Source organism: Notothenia rossii (assembly GCF_949606895.1).
Source record: "Notothenia rossii genome assembly, chromosome: 1".
Lineage (NCBI taxonomy): Eukaryota > Metazoa > Chordata > Actinopteri > Perciformes > Nototheniidae > Notothenia > Notothenia rossii.
The window spans coordinates 22,961,873-22,976,185 of NC_136912.1; the positions used below are offsets into that span (position 1 = coordinate 22,961,873).

At 40.8% G+C, this 14,313-nt stretch overlaps 1 protein-coding gene across 1 annotated transcript; it reads right to left on the reverse strand.

Moving 5' to 3' along the window:
* Positions 1-87: 87 nt before the first annotated feature.
* haspin (histone H3 associated protein kinase) lies at positions 88-13,091 on the reverse strand. The gene is made up of 15 exons (XM_079658223.1): positions 12,618-13,091; positions 11,494-11,631; positions 11,134-11,268; positions 6,658-8,506; positions 6,156-6,300; positions 5,129-5,268; positions 4,838-5,020; positions 3,587-3,672; positions 3,432-3,494; positions 3,251-3,342; positions 2,833-2,912; positions 2,216-2,304; positions 1,501-1,643; positions 1,311-1,413; positions 88-695 (listed from the first exon to the last, which is right to left on the reverse strand). The coding sequence occupies exons 1-15, from the start codon at positions 12,776-12,778 to the stop codon at positions 494-496; spliced, it is 3,609 nt and encodes a 1,202-aa protein (XP_079514349.1). The 5' UTR covers positions 12,779-13,091; the 3' UTR covers positions 88-493.
* Between the last annotated feature and the right edge of the window lie 1,222 nt (positions 13,092-14,313).

Sequence of the window (14,313 nt, forward strand, 5' to 3'; positions counted from 1 at the left end):
GTGTTTCCCTGGACAAGAGGGCATTCCGTTTTCCTGGTGGATTAATGGTTAGTTATTAATAATAAAACGATTTGATAAATTACCAAATAACATCATTATTTTTAATTGCACAAATTGTGATCACATACAACTTTTAGATTGTTTTAACAATCAGATACAATTGATTGATTAACAATATTTTGATCTGCATATATTATTAATGTATTCAGGACAAATACAGTAACAAAATGAACTACTAGCTATCGGCTATTAAAAGAAAAATACATCAGTGGAAGAACAGGCATTATTACATATTAAAATGTAATTTAAGACACAAGAATACAAACGGTTACTTTAATAACCTTAGTAAAATTCTGAAACACTTTACATTAGGCTGTGGAACAAGAGAAACAACCGTCTTAACTTTCCATTTAACAAAGAAACTACACAAATGTATTTATGGAACTCATACCTCTCATACTAAAAAAGAAGTCCTGTGTTCACTGCTCACGGACTACTGTAACATGGGGCACTTTTGCAGCACCTCCATCGCAGAGCTGTACTGGAGGACGTTGTCATAGAAACAAGTGAGCTGCTTTCGTATTTCCTTGATCCCCCTCCCTCCAACGCTCCGGTACTTCATGGAGAGCAGCTTGGAGCACAGGTAGTGCAGCCACAGCACGTTGGAGTGGGGGTGGTAGTTACTCCAGTTGTTTCTGAGACAAATAGAGTACAAACAAATCAGTGACACAACAACTCTGAGGTGTTAAACACTCATCCCCAATCGTCCACAAGATGGATGAAATCACAATTACAAATTCAGAACATGAGTCTGGTAGATGGATATGTTTTTAAACAGACCAGCTGTTTCTAGTCTCTATTAAATCAGCTTCAAGTAAAAAAATAAATACGAAAGAGGTAGTTCTTGTTATCCATGCAAAGACAGTAAGCATTTTTGTCAAATGTCAAACCATTCCTTAAAGACAAATCACAATGAACAACCAAATAAATACCAGTGTCGGACTGGAGGGCTCAGAGAGAAGTCATATCCTCTCATACAAATGATCGATGTTTGTTGAAATCCAGCTCATTAAGAGTCTTTAACAGTTAAGTTCTCTGTGGTCAAACTTCTGAAGTAATCCACGAGTTCTATTTTTGGACGACAAAGTCAAATCAATAAGAAATCCAATGCTTGCTCTGTTATCCTTATCCTTTCTTAATACATGTATGCGTGTGTACAGTATAAGATGACTCTTTACAGCACATAGAAACTCCAGTGACATGTCACACTGGTGTTTCTGAGTTTGGCAAGGACACATTCAAACACTGACCCATTCTCCTGTCTCATTAGTCTGTAGATCTCAAACTGGTAATCTCCCTGGCCCATGAAGAGTTCCTCATCATTTGAGATATCGCAGGAGACCGTCAGATCATCTGGAGGGAACAAAACATATGCCTCTTATTACTCATCGTGTTTTTGTATAAACATTTTGTGCAAGAAGGAGGGAATAAAATACTGACCGATTTCTAGTCTGGAGAGAGAGTAGTCAATGATGCGGACCAACACCCCTTTGGTTTCCAGAGAGTGGGCTACTCCGTTCAGCAGGAAGCTCCCTCTCTTCTCCTTGGTTGTTTGGACCAGCACGTTGCCCCAGTGGAGGTCCCTGCAGTGAGGAGCACAGGGGGGTAAAGTTGCTGTAACAGGACACCAACACACCATCGATCACACTGACAACCACATACACACCCAACTGCGTCACTGTGGTGGCTTAAAAACACAATGTGTGCCACATTTCCCATCTGATGTGAAGTTAAGCAGATTAAGAACCTACTATGTACAGCTAAACACAGGAATTCAGGAATTCATTGTGCTGCTCATTGGAGTCTTATCAGTTTTGTTTAAGTCCATCATGCGCAGTGTCTTTATGGCAACTACAGCAGTACATTTATTAATCATCAGTCGAAAATATTCAGTTAACCTTTAAGCTCCTCAAATTAAAAAAATATATGTTGTTTTTGTTAAGTACATTGACAATATGCTTTTTTTTTTTTTCTGTGATCGATATTTTAAATACTTTATATCCACAGTGTCTTGTCCTGCTTGGCTTGATTGATGCAGACTGTCACAGATGCTAGGATTTGTGATTTGTTGTGTGTGTGTGTGTGTGTGTGTGTGTGTGTGTGTGTGTGTGTGTGTGTGTGTGTGTGTCTGTGTGTGTGTGTGTGCGTACTGTACCTGTGTTCAAAGTGTAGCTCCTGCTCAGCCACAGCCAAGGCAGCTGTCACCTGATGAAGGATGCTCTTTGCCATGTTCAAAGACGACAGCTTTACGACATAAGAAAGGCCCGAATTAGGGAAAGCCTGTTTACTTCAAAACCACAACTAAACAGTTTATAGGAAAATAGTTCAATATTTTCCACCCAAATTAATCAACTGCCACACAGCACATAGTAGACTGACATCATGGTGTAAAAACTCAATTCAAGGGAGTGCCGTGCAGTCTTTTCATTAATGTTTAAGCACATCTTTACAGCATCTGTACAAGTATTATGAGCTCTATCTCGAGTGATGACAGAAGAGTGTAGTGGGTTATGCTGAAGTTAAAGTTAGGTGAAGTTCTGTAATTAACGAGCAGACAGACTCGACTGCAATACTTCAAAAATCATTCCAGGGAAGACGAAAAAAAATGGCACTTGTATTTGTAAAACAACTGTCTAAGTTTGCTAGCTTCAGTGAATGAGATGCTTTGAGCCGTCACTGACATCATTGATAAATGCTGAACATCACTGCAGAACACGGCCCTGCACAGATGGGAGGTAATAAGCAGTCTTCATTATGATGGGGTGTGATTACCATTCCATTGCTGTTCTCCAGGTCCGTGCCTCCAAACTCAAACTCAAGGATGATGAATAACTGATCCTTTTCAAAGAAATCTGAGCATGGAGAAAAACAACAGAGACACAATGAGGGAGACAAACAGGTAGCCTGGCCGAAAGCACATAGCTTGCTGTCCCCTTAAAGGAATAATTAACACTAAAATATATCTCAGTTTTTTTATTCTTTGTTTACTGAAGAAGCACGGGGAAAAAAACGTTTTCTTACAGAAGTCAATGTAACACAGGGTGACTAAATGATAAAGAAATGGTCTTTTTGGGGTCAAGTATTCGTTTAAAAGGCAGATCATCTTGTACAAAAAAAAAAAGCATTCAACTTCTATCTCTCAACCTTACAGACATGTTGAAAAATGGTAACATTCTTTGTTCTCACTGACCTGGTCTGTCGTTCTCAGAGCCTTTATTCTTGTCGAAGGTGTCCCAAGCATTCATGAAATCTGGAGGGTAGCAGCCTTGAACACAGTGGAGACTGAAAGGGAACAAATTGGGTCACATCACCACTGAAAACTACTGAGACGCTAACGGTCAAAAAGACTAAGACCAGAGAGAGTTGCTTACTCGTTGAGTCCGATAAATCCGTGAGTTTTGTTCTGCTGCTTGTCTTTTAGGCTGCTCAGATCCCTTAAAGAAAAATAAAAAAAAATAACACAATGCTGTTTAGTTGAATCACAGCAAATGGAGTAGTGTGATGGGCAGTGTCATGTACCACTTACTTTGAGATAATAATCTCATGGAGAATCTCTCCGTATGTCTTCTGGTCCTCTCTATTTACCTTCTCACTGCCCTCTATTGGAATGACCTGTCAAGACAAGAGCCACCGTTTACTTCAGAATACCCCCACAAACACACATACTGCATATTTCATTGAATATGTATTATATTTTTCACTATGAGGTTTCTTAATTAAAGCAAATTGCATCGAGAATGTTTTTGCTCTAGTTTTTTTTAATAAATATAAACATAAGTAAGAATAGTACGTGTGATGGAAACTTCTGAAGCAATGGAGACGAAACTCAGGGAGACACGAGGAGAGCAGGGACTTTGATGGCAAACACTGACGGTTTATTTGGAGCTTCGTCTGGAGAATTCACAAGACATGTGCTGTGCCACGAGTTGACACAGAGGATGCCAAACCAATTCTGAAGATCTCTACCCCAGACCCATGTACTGTATTTATCTACCATAGTTCTGAGAGAATAATCAACATTGTGCATAACAAGATAGCACCTCTATCAGCTGACGCTAACAGGCAGGAATAGGGCGACAAAATACTGAGAGCACAGCACCCAATGCTACAGGTGCCTGAACTCAGTGAGGTCATTACAAACTGATAAACTGGGTCAAAGTTATGGGCCTAGGAAAATATTTCCCCATGCAGATTTGATCATCACCTAAGTAACCAAATATGCTATCAAATATTTTAAAAACAAGGTACGCTCAATGGCATATTCCCCTTTGGAGCTTTTAACCTTTTCCCACAGCCTTCTTAAACAAATAACTTCAAGTGCTTGTTATCTGGTGACCAAAAGTCCCTATTTAGTTTGTGTTAAAACAAGTGAGCAAGTTTTTATTCACTGATGAAAGCTATGAAATACGGTATAGAAAAAGCTGGTTAGTGAACCTTGATTTTAAAATATGTCATTAGTATTTCTGACCAATGGGGAAGTCCCCTTCTTTAAACATACTGCCTACTGAAGATGTCATGTGTTTTATCACATTGTTAGATCTTAAACAGGCGTGTGGCGCAGTGGATAGAGCCTTGATCTGGGGATCAGATGGTCACAGGTTCAAACCCCCACTGCAGTCAGCATGTCGTTGTGTCCCTCGGCAAGACACTTCACCCCAAATTGCTCCTGTGGGGATTGCCCACAGTACTGAATGTAAGTAAGTCGCTTTGGATAAAAGCGTCTAACATGTAACATGTAATGTAAACACCACATCGTATAACACAAAAACACACGTACTTTGAGTGCAACTTTGACCCCTGAGGCGTTGGTGGTGGAGAAGACCTCCCCGAAGGTCCCCTCTCCTATCTTCACACACTGTTTCATACGTTGAGGGAGTATACACTCCTCCCAGGGCAGAGTGCGGCTCTGGCCACACTCAGCATAGACCTTCTCTGCATCTGACAGATCCTCACACACAAGCTGGGAAATGAACAGGAAGGAGGACATGTCAAACAACAAGCATGTACAAAGTAAGCAGTGTAAAATAGAAAATCATAACTCTTTCAAGGCTGGAGATGTGTACTGTACCAGAGAACCGCAGCTCTGCAGCTGTGACCGGAGGTGTTTGGGAAACGGTGTTCGAAAGGGAGTAGCAAAGAGGTCGTGGCTTAAATCTGCAGCGCTCACAAACGATTCCGAAAGGCGTAAAGCGCCCAGAGTATGTTTTACTGATTAGAGGGAATGAGGAAGAAAAGGCAAGGGAAATTAAAAAAGACACTGGAAAATGGGAAATTTAACAAACTGTATTTATAGATTCACACAGAGAAAGCAGACTACGCATACTTTCAGGAGGATCATTGCTTTTTTTTTTTTTTTTTTTGGAACATGTTGAAGTTTGCACACTATATATTGATTAGATGCAAACTAGGCATGAGTCAAAATACCTAATCAAGTTGTATTGTTGTAAAGCATGGCCTACTGTATCTTATTGCAGGAAGTGATTCATATATTTAGTGAACATATTGACCTAGTCTGGCTTGTTGAAAACATCTGTGCCTCTTTGCTCAGCTGACTCTGACCTTCGAAAAATCGTAATGGAAACTTTTAAGTAATCCAGAAAAAGCTTGAAAATGCCATTAATCAAGATTAATCAACAGCCCAACATGTATGATCTTACCCTCTCATTAATTCTGCCTCCTCTCATTAGTGTCTGGCCACTTTAAATTACATGTTTATGTCAATAGAAATGCACTTTAACACAGGGGTATCTCCTTGCACTTTAGGTAGCTCTTGTATCTTCTCTTGCACTTTACATGTCCTAGCTGCTACATTGTACTGCCATGTGGTTAATGCTTGTGTATGCTGCTCTTGCTCTTTCTGCATATCATGTATTTACTTTTGCTCTGTATATAATTGTCATGTTCTTAAATGTTGTATGTGAGGGACTACGGATGGAAATGAGCTCAAAGCTCAAATCTGGCATATTTACACTTGACACATTGTGTTTAAAGTGTCATTAATGTGCACTGTCCCTGTTCAAATAAACGATTAAAGGAAATGAAATAGAACAGAGCAATCGAGGGACAAAAATAACTTTAAGGTGTGTGTGTCATACCCATCCCCTTGCGATGAACAGAGAGGGCAGCTTTGAGTCGGCTCCAGGTGTGTGTGTTGGGTGTGAGCTCAGCCAACAGATACGAGAGGTTAAGCTTTGCCCCTTTCACCGGGGTGAAGAAATTCATGTTGTCTCCAGGCGGCTCCTACACACAGGATGGATATCACAGTTTGTCAATGACGCCACAGTTCCACCTGTCTACATTTTTGAAAACCTACCTAATAATACATATTTATTAATTGTTGGATGGGTTGTAGTCAAAACAAAAAATTACACATTATAAACAAAAATCCAAGTTTTTCTCTGTGATGATGTACACGATGTCAGGTATTAGAAAGTTGAACAACAGTGCAACAAGTATAGGTACAGGCTATAAATTGAACATTTCTCACTATGCTTCTGAAAGTCTTTGTGTGCCTCTAAATGAAAGGACTCTTACTCCTTAGTAAAAAGCATAGTCAACCTAATGTTTCTGCAGTACAGTGCTGTGTGTTATTCTCACCCGTGGTTTTTTGTGTTGTCTGGACATCAGCTCGTTGATGCTGCAGTCCACCGTTGTGTTTCCAGACGCCTGTGCAGTGCTGCCTCTGACCTTCTGTTTGCTGGAGCTGCCTTTGTTCTTCCAGCGACTCACACTCAGACCGCTGACACATGCCTTCCTTGTCGTCCCAGGTTGGTCTATGCTCTTACTTTTCTTTTCTTTAGGAGCCAGAGACATCATTTTTCCTTTGGGGACATTCTTTTTTACGATCTTGTCCTCAGAGCTAGTTGAGCACATTGTTCCCCGCTTTTTTACATTGGCTTTCCTGGCAGAAATGTCTTCATTACAATGTTTAGTGTCACTTTCAGACCCCGCATTCTGTGGCTGGTCATCACTGTTCAAGTCTGCCACAACTGTGGGTGATTTATGCATTGTGTCTTCGAGCTGCAGATGCTCTTTTAGTTGTAATCTAGACAATCTCTTTACCTTGACATGGACTTTGCCGCTAAGACATCGCTCCTTAAGGACTGTTACGATCTGCAATGCTTTTTCTTCTGTTTCTCTGTCACTAGAGTGTGTCTGATCTACTGGGGCGCTGTTGTTTATTGAATGTCTAACAGACGCCACCCCTCCCTCAGGGATTTCTCCTGAACATATGGGACCTTCTGGGTCACATGTTTTGTCATTTCTAGACTTGTTTGTATCTAACCTTCTGACTGAAACTGTGCATTTCTTATTAACACATTCATCCTTTAGGTTGTTGGCTGGGAATTGTGTTTCCATGAGAAACTCAACACTGCTGTTTTTGTCGTGAGTCGACTCAACTTCTAGAACTGGCGCAAGCTTCTCCATGGATGTCTGTGTGGATAAGAGCTCAGCTGATGAAGAACTGATAGAGATTTGACTGTCAGTTCCTGAAGATGCATATACTAAGAGATTAAATGATGGTACTAAAGACTGTGAGGGGTCCACAAGTTGACAGCCATCCACGGATGATGGATGTTCTCTTGTTCGGAGACTGTGGGCTATGCTTGTATCTGCCAAACAGGATGAGAAGGTTGTTTTACCGCATAGCAGAGAAATAGTGAGGTCGCCAAATCTTTCCAAGTACACGCTGCAGCGCTCTGTCAAACATTGCTCCTTCAGAGCGTTGATCATAAACTCTAACCCTTCTTCTGCTGATACAAATGGATTGTGGTTATCGGTAGAAAGCTGAATTAGACTTGGCAATTCCCCAAAATCCTTTGTCTTTATGTCTTCACTGGGCTTTTTGGCTCCCTCACCACAGCTACTTCCTTTGCTCTCCACAAGCAAATCATCAGAAAGTTCTTCATGGTGATCCAGGTCTGCTTTTTGTTCACATAGACTTGACTTTGGCTTCTCCTCCAAATGAAGCCCAAGGGATGGTGAAGAACATGGTGGGGAGAAGGGCCGCCCTGGTGAAGCCAAGTCTTCTTGGAATGTGACACCTACACCACTAACTGAAAGGAATGGAAGGCTGGAAGATTGATCGGTGACTGACAGGGGTTCAAGGTGTGGTCGTTTGATGAAGGATCCTGCTGAGGGTGTGGAGCAGAAGATGGGTTTCCTGGGGCAGGCTGCGAGGCTGTGCTCCGCCGACTCATTCAGGGATATCTCCTGGAACGGGTTGGGGCAAAATCTGGCAGGCGCTGCAACATTCACAGAGTTTTCCGCAAATGACGGAGGGACCCTCCTCCTAGCAGACCGGAAAATCCTACCAGGAGCTCCAGCATTAAACTCCTCTGAAGAGTTGAGTATATTAGTTAAAGTTGCTTCAGGTCTTTTGGGTGTGGTGGCAGCGGCATGTCTGCGGCGGGTTACAAAGCGGCTCACAGAACGAAGATTACCACTAAGAAAAAGAAGAAAGAAAAACTTTTACTGGAACATTTATACCCAGATTTGCTTCACATGGAGACAGTGGGCTGAATGTTTTTGTTAAAGCCCCTGTCACACTGTCCCGAAATTGACACCTGATGGACACACGATTAAGGAAATGTTCAAATTCGTCTCTGATCGTAACAACATCGGGCCATTCGTGAGGGCATCTTAAGCCATCGTATGACCGCCCGTGGAGTTTCTCAGGCTCCGGCAGCAACTTTGTGAGCGGCAACTTCGTAAGGCACTCGTGAGGGCATGTTCTCAAATCGTGAGGGCATCTTGTTATCATCGGTGCCATCGGGTATTCGCCCTCACTCTGATCGGGGCGAATGCCCGATGGCACCAATGATAACAAGATGCCCTCACGATGGCCTTAATGGCAAAATTGACACGAATTCAATACGAAAATGAACCTTCGCAAGGCCCTTTGGCAATTTTTTGGTGCCACCGCTCACGAAGTTGCTGCCGGAGCCTAAGAAACTCCACCGGCGGTCATACGATGGCTTAAGATGCCCTCACGAATGGCCCGATGTTGTAACGATCAGAGCTGAATTCTAACATTTCCTTTATCGTGTCGTGTGTATCGGGTTGTTTTATTGCACAACAAAATCATGTCAACATATTATGTAAATAACCCAATTTGTGTTCTGTGAAACTGAAAAGGATATAATATATTACTTTGAAGGCGAGTTGACAGGAAGTTGTTGTTGCTATGGAAACAACATTACGGAGAAAACTTTATATCTTCTACATATAAAGACGGATAAAGTAAAGAACAAAGTCTGAAAATATCAGTACAGTATCATAGTACTTTAACATAATCGTTTTTGTTACTTTTGTTGCAGTTGTATGTCTTAAATGTAATGTAAATGTTGCCTTCGTGTGTGGTTCGGGGCCATCTTCGTGCGAAATTCACAATTCCATATTCGTGTGTCCATCGGGTGTCAATTTCGGGACAGTGTGACGCGGGCTTAAGGGTGTTGAAATAATTTTTGGGGAAAAAAAGGAAATACTTGGGACACCAAGCCCTCATTCAAACTGAAAACAGCAAGTACGAGCATTAGTTAGCAGACACTTAGAGCAACTTGCAGGGGGGTTTTTTATATTAGATTTATGCTTAACCTTGCCTGAAAATTACAATTAAAAAATTTAATGCAGGATTATATATGTTTTACGAGACAGACGTGTTTAACGTCATACGTCAAACTCGTCATATTACGTCACATAGGGGAGCAACTTTCTCGGACTCCTTCTCTGCCCAATCCGCGGTAGTAGTTTGTAGTTGGTTTGAGCGGTTGTGAGCTGGTATTTTCTCGGTAATTTTACATTGCACTTGACCATTTGTAATCATGGTGAGCTGGAGTTAGTGCAGGTTGCACAAGCTCCAGCCTGTAAGGACATCGAGTCACAGTTTCCCTAACAGGAAAAGGACCGGAGCTAGCTTTCGTTCCTGGGTGCGTTGTGCGAGGTGCATCCACCCCCCTGCAGCTGAGGCCTGTCAAACAAAACATTTATCAGGAAACCGTATTACATCTCTCTCCCCCCCTTCGTTCCTCTCTCTCCCGGAGGGAGCTGTGGTGAGAGGAGAATCAGTGGAGAACAGGGCAGCTGTCTTGGTGAGTGACCGGCGTTAGCTACAGTTAATGTTAGCTAACGTCAGTCACATCACTGTTGATACTGATCCATAACAGAAACTAATGCGCAAGTATCAGCCGTATCTTGCGTTACCTAACTCAACTCCACACTACATCTTACGGTGTGGTGTACCGGAGGGGAGAGAGAGAGAGGAGTGAAGGGGGGAGAGAGAGAGAGGAGCGAAGGGGGGAGAGAGAGAGAGGAGCGAAGGGGGGTTCGCTCCTCTCTCTCTCCCCTCCGGTACACCGCACCGTAAGATGTAGTGTGGAGTTGAGTTAGGTAACGCGAGATACGGCCGATACTTGCGCATTAGTTATGGATCAGTATCAACAGTCCTGCCAGTAACATTACTATATTATCAATACTGCTTTAGTTATAGCCTGATATATGAGCTAACTTTACAATGTTGTGATGTGACTGACGTTAGCTAACATTTAACGGTAGCTAACGCCGGTCACTCACCAAGACAGCTGCCCTGTTCTCCACTGGTTCTCCTGACACCACAGCTCCATTTCTCTCCGATGGCCGTTATTTCTTCTAATCCTTGGCTGCTCCTGGTCTCTTGGACGTATAGCAGGCTCATAATTATATGGTTGTGGTCCGTCATATGCATTTGAATATACATGTTCAACCTCTTCTGTGTCAAAACTAGCATTGTGATCCATGTTTATTAATTACGTTAGACCGGCCGCTCTCCCCCATGTGACATCCCAGGCGGGGGGTCACATGGGGAGGCTTTTTTTATGCAGAAGTAAAAATGTCTTACAAAAACGACGCCAGATGTCACTGTAGTGTATATTTATGGATCATTTTCCTACACATTTATTCACTGGTGTCTCTAACCTGCAAGTTGCTCTTTAAATGGAAGGCAATGTCTAAAGTCTTCTCGCAGAAACTGCTCTAGTAACATAAAAAAGAGAACCAGAAGCTCTGATCATGCAGAAAATCCTTGTTTGTACAGACCTGGTTTTCTTGATCCGTTGAGCGGGCCGAGGACACAGAGAAGAGGGTGTGCTGATGTTCTCTTCTTCATCATCATTGCTGGTGTCTACCAGACGTAACAGGGCTTTTGTCTTGGCAGAACAGACTGCTCTACCACTGACAACAAAAAAGATTAAAACCAACCAATGAGCAAGGGAGGATGAGGAGCAAAAGAAAGCATGTCATGGAAAAAAAACAATAAGACGATCAAACGATGCAAAGAAACTCAAGGATAATATGTCGAATTAACTAATATTTCTTTACAGTTAACTTATGATAAATGTATATTAATGTAAAATATTAATATTACTGCATTGCAAGACTTGTTTTTTTTTCACACACCTGGTTGTCTTGCTCTTCCGAGAACGCTGAGGACAGGGGATATTCTCCTCCTTAAAGCTCCTCTCAGTCAGATATTTTTTTTTGTTTTTTGTTGCAGGAATCCGCTCTCTACGAGCAGCAACACTAGTCTTCTTCTCTCTATGACAAGAAAAACGGATGAACAAGTTAGTTGAAACAATAGCCCATGAGTATGAGCCTTGCGTATTTCAGTAGCCAACTTGTTTCTACAAAATGAAATATGCCATGTGTTTCTTCATGTCTACGAACATACTACTCAGATAAACATTTTTAAAAAGGGTTACTTAAATGTTGTAAGTGACTGAGCTGCACATTTTTAAGTACTTGTCAATACTCTATGATGGGCAAGCTTTTGGCTGGACTGTCACTTAATGAAATGTGTGTACGATAGTTTTGTTTGATTTATAAGCTGACTTATTTGCCATGTGTGATAAGCAAAGTAATCAACCATTATGATATATTGGTCATGCTAGTGTTAGTCATTAAAGAATAACAGTATTCACTGAGGTGGGAAGTAACTAAGTAGATGTACTGTACTTAACTATAATTTGAAGATACTTGTACTTTAGTTGAGCATTAGAATGTTATGCTACTTTGTAATTCTACTCCACTACAATTCAGAGGTAAATCATGTAATGTGACTCCCCTACATGTATGTTGCACCTTTAGTTACATTACAGATTTGGATTAATAATATGAAATATAATCAACCCTTAAATCAGACTTTAGCTACACCTGGAATACATCTACAAGCTACCATGCAGTATAGAAAGTCATTAAAACTAGCTGCACCTTTACCAGCTTTAATGACACTTTAATGCATCAGTAATTATAATCAAGATATAAACTATATATCATTATAATATGGGCCGATCTGCATAATGAGTACTTTTGGTACTTTAAGCATATTGTTATGCCAATACATTTTGAAATGTTAGTTGGGTACCTTTGGAATGCAGGACTTAGTATTCCTACACTCTGGTAACAGAGTATCCTAATTTCCTACACTCTTTACTCAAGTACAAGATCTGAGTACTTCTGCCACCTCTGAGTATTTAACTGAATAAAGTTTCTCCATTAGATCGTCGACATGAACATAACGTCACCTGTTCCTCGGAGATTTTGAGGGTTCATCGACGACGCTGTCCCCGTCTGTTGAGCGTGTGCTGTCGAAGTCTCTCTTTCGGTTATCCGGTAAGAACCAGGCGGGCACCATTCGCCTCTGCCCACCGTATGTTTTCATAAAAACCGGCAGTGTTGGATTCATGTTTACGATTATAGATATTAACGAAACTTAAAGTGATATTACCGGACAAAGGAGTTCAAATGCACTAGTCGTTGCCGACCGACCGTTAACTGTAGCCAAATAGCTCGACCTTTTTTAAACTGTGCTTATTCTATCAAGGCCCAGATAAAATTGATCAACAGTGATCGGAGAAACTCAAAATACATAAAGTCAGATGTTTCTGCCCGTTTCCATGATTGGTAGCTATAGTCTATTTTTGTATGTCGTTAATTATTATCCCGAATGTATGAATGTATCCGCTGATGGACCCGCTTCTTCTTCAAACTGCCAGTCACCGATGATTGGTCAACAGTCGGTGATGATGTCATCAGAGCGCCACCTGGCGAATTGGAGTAGTTACAACCATAGATGCAACCATCTATTTTAAAAAACTATTTATTTATTTAAATGTATAATATTAACAACCATACATTAGAAAGCATAACAAAAACAGAAAATTATAAATCTATTCTAAAAGGAACAGAAAATGCAGGCAATATGCTCTAAGACGGCACAGTAATACATTTTAAACAAGCAAACTGATGACATAGAAATACATGTCTTAGTTAAAGGTGGGGTATGTAGTTTTGGAGAAACCAGCTCGAGTGCGCTAGAATTTGAAAGTACAAAACTGGAACAAATCTGCCTCTTCCTTCAGACTTCCTTCCTTCAGAGCCCCTCCTCCAACACACACGACACGAACGCGCACATGACCAATGAGCCATCCAGTTATTTTAGCCGGCTAAAATGATTGGTCGTGCTTTTTACAGCTCTTCGGCTTCCACAGATGAAATTGTTTTATGTGTTTATTTTCAAAGCATTTAATATATGCATTGCTATCGGGATGTTAAGAGCATTCCATGGAATATAACAAAAAGTATTCAAAGACAGTAAACCAAAGCATCTCTTATGTTTACATTACATGTATGTGAATTGTGAACACATTTTAAGCATTTGTCTGAAGTTTTTGCATTGCAAAATATCTTTATAGAGATGAATTTGCTGTATACTTTAAAGACGGTATAATTATACTTCAATAATAATAATAATAATGATCAATTATAAAATGAACGTAAAGTTGAAACCACATTATGTCCTTCCAGGCGTAATAAACAATGGAGTAAATAAGTCTAACCACCAGGTGTCCCCATTTTATTAGACTGTAGGCTACTGGCCAGTTATCCTAATAAATCAATGGTGCATCAGAAAGGATACAAAGATAACTTTTACACCATTATTCATGTTTATTAGTCCATGAGGTTGTTATGTAAAACTATTTTAGCTTACATAACATCATTGTAAAACTATTTTAGCTTACATAACAGGGTTAAACAATAATCACAAAGAAGAGCTAGACAAATATAGTCATTATAGTTTACAGTAAAAACTATCCTGTCTTAAGCCGAAGTGATTGACAAATAATTTGACCGCCTTGCAGGGGTAACCAAAGTCACATGGATTTATCCTAAAGGCGTAAAATTTCTGTTACAGTTTCAAGACATATTTCACTCAATGTA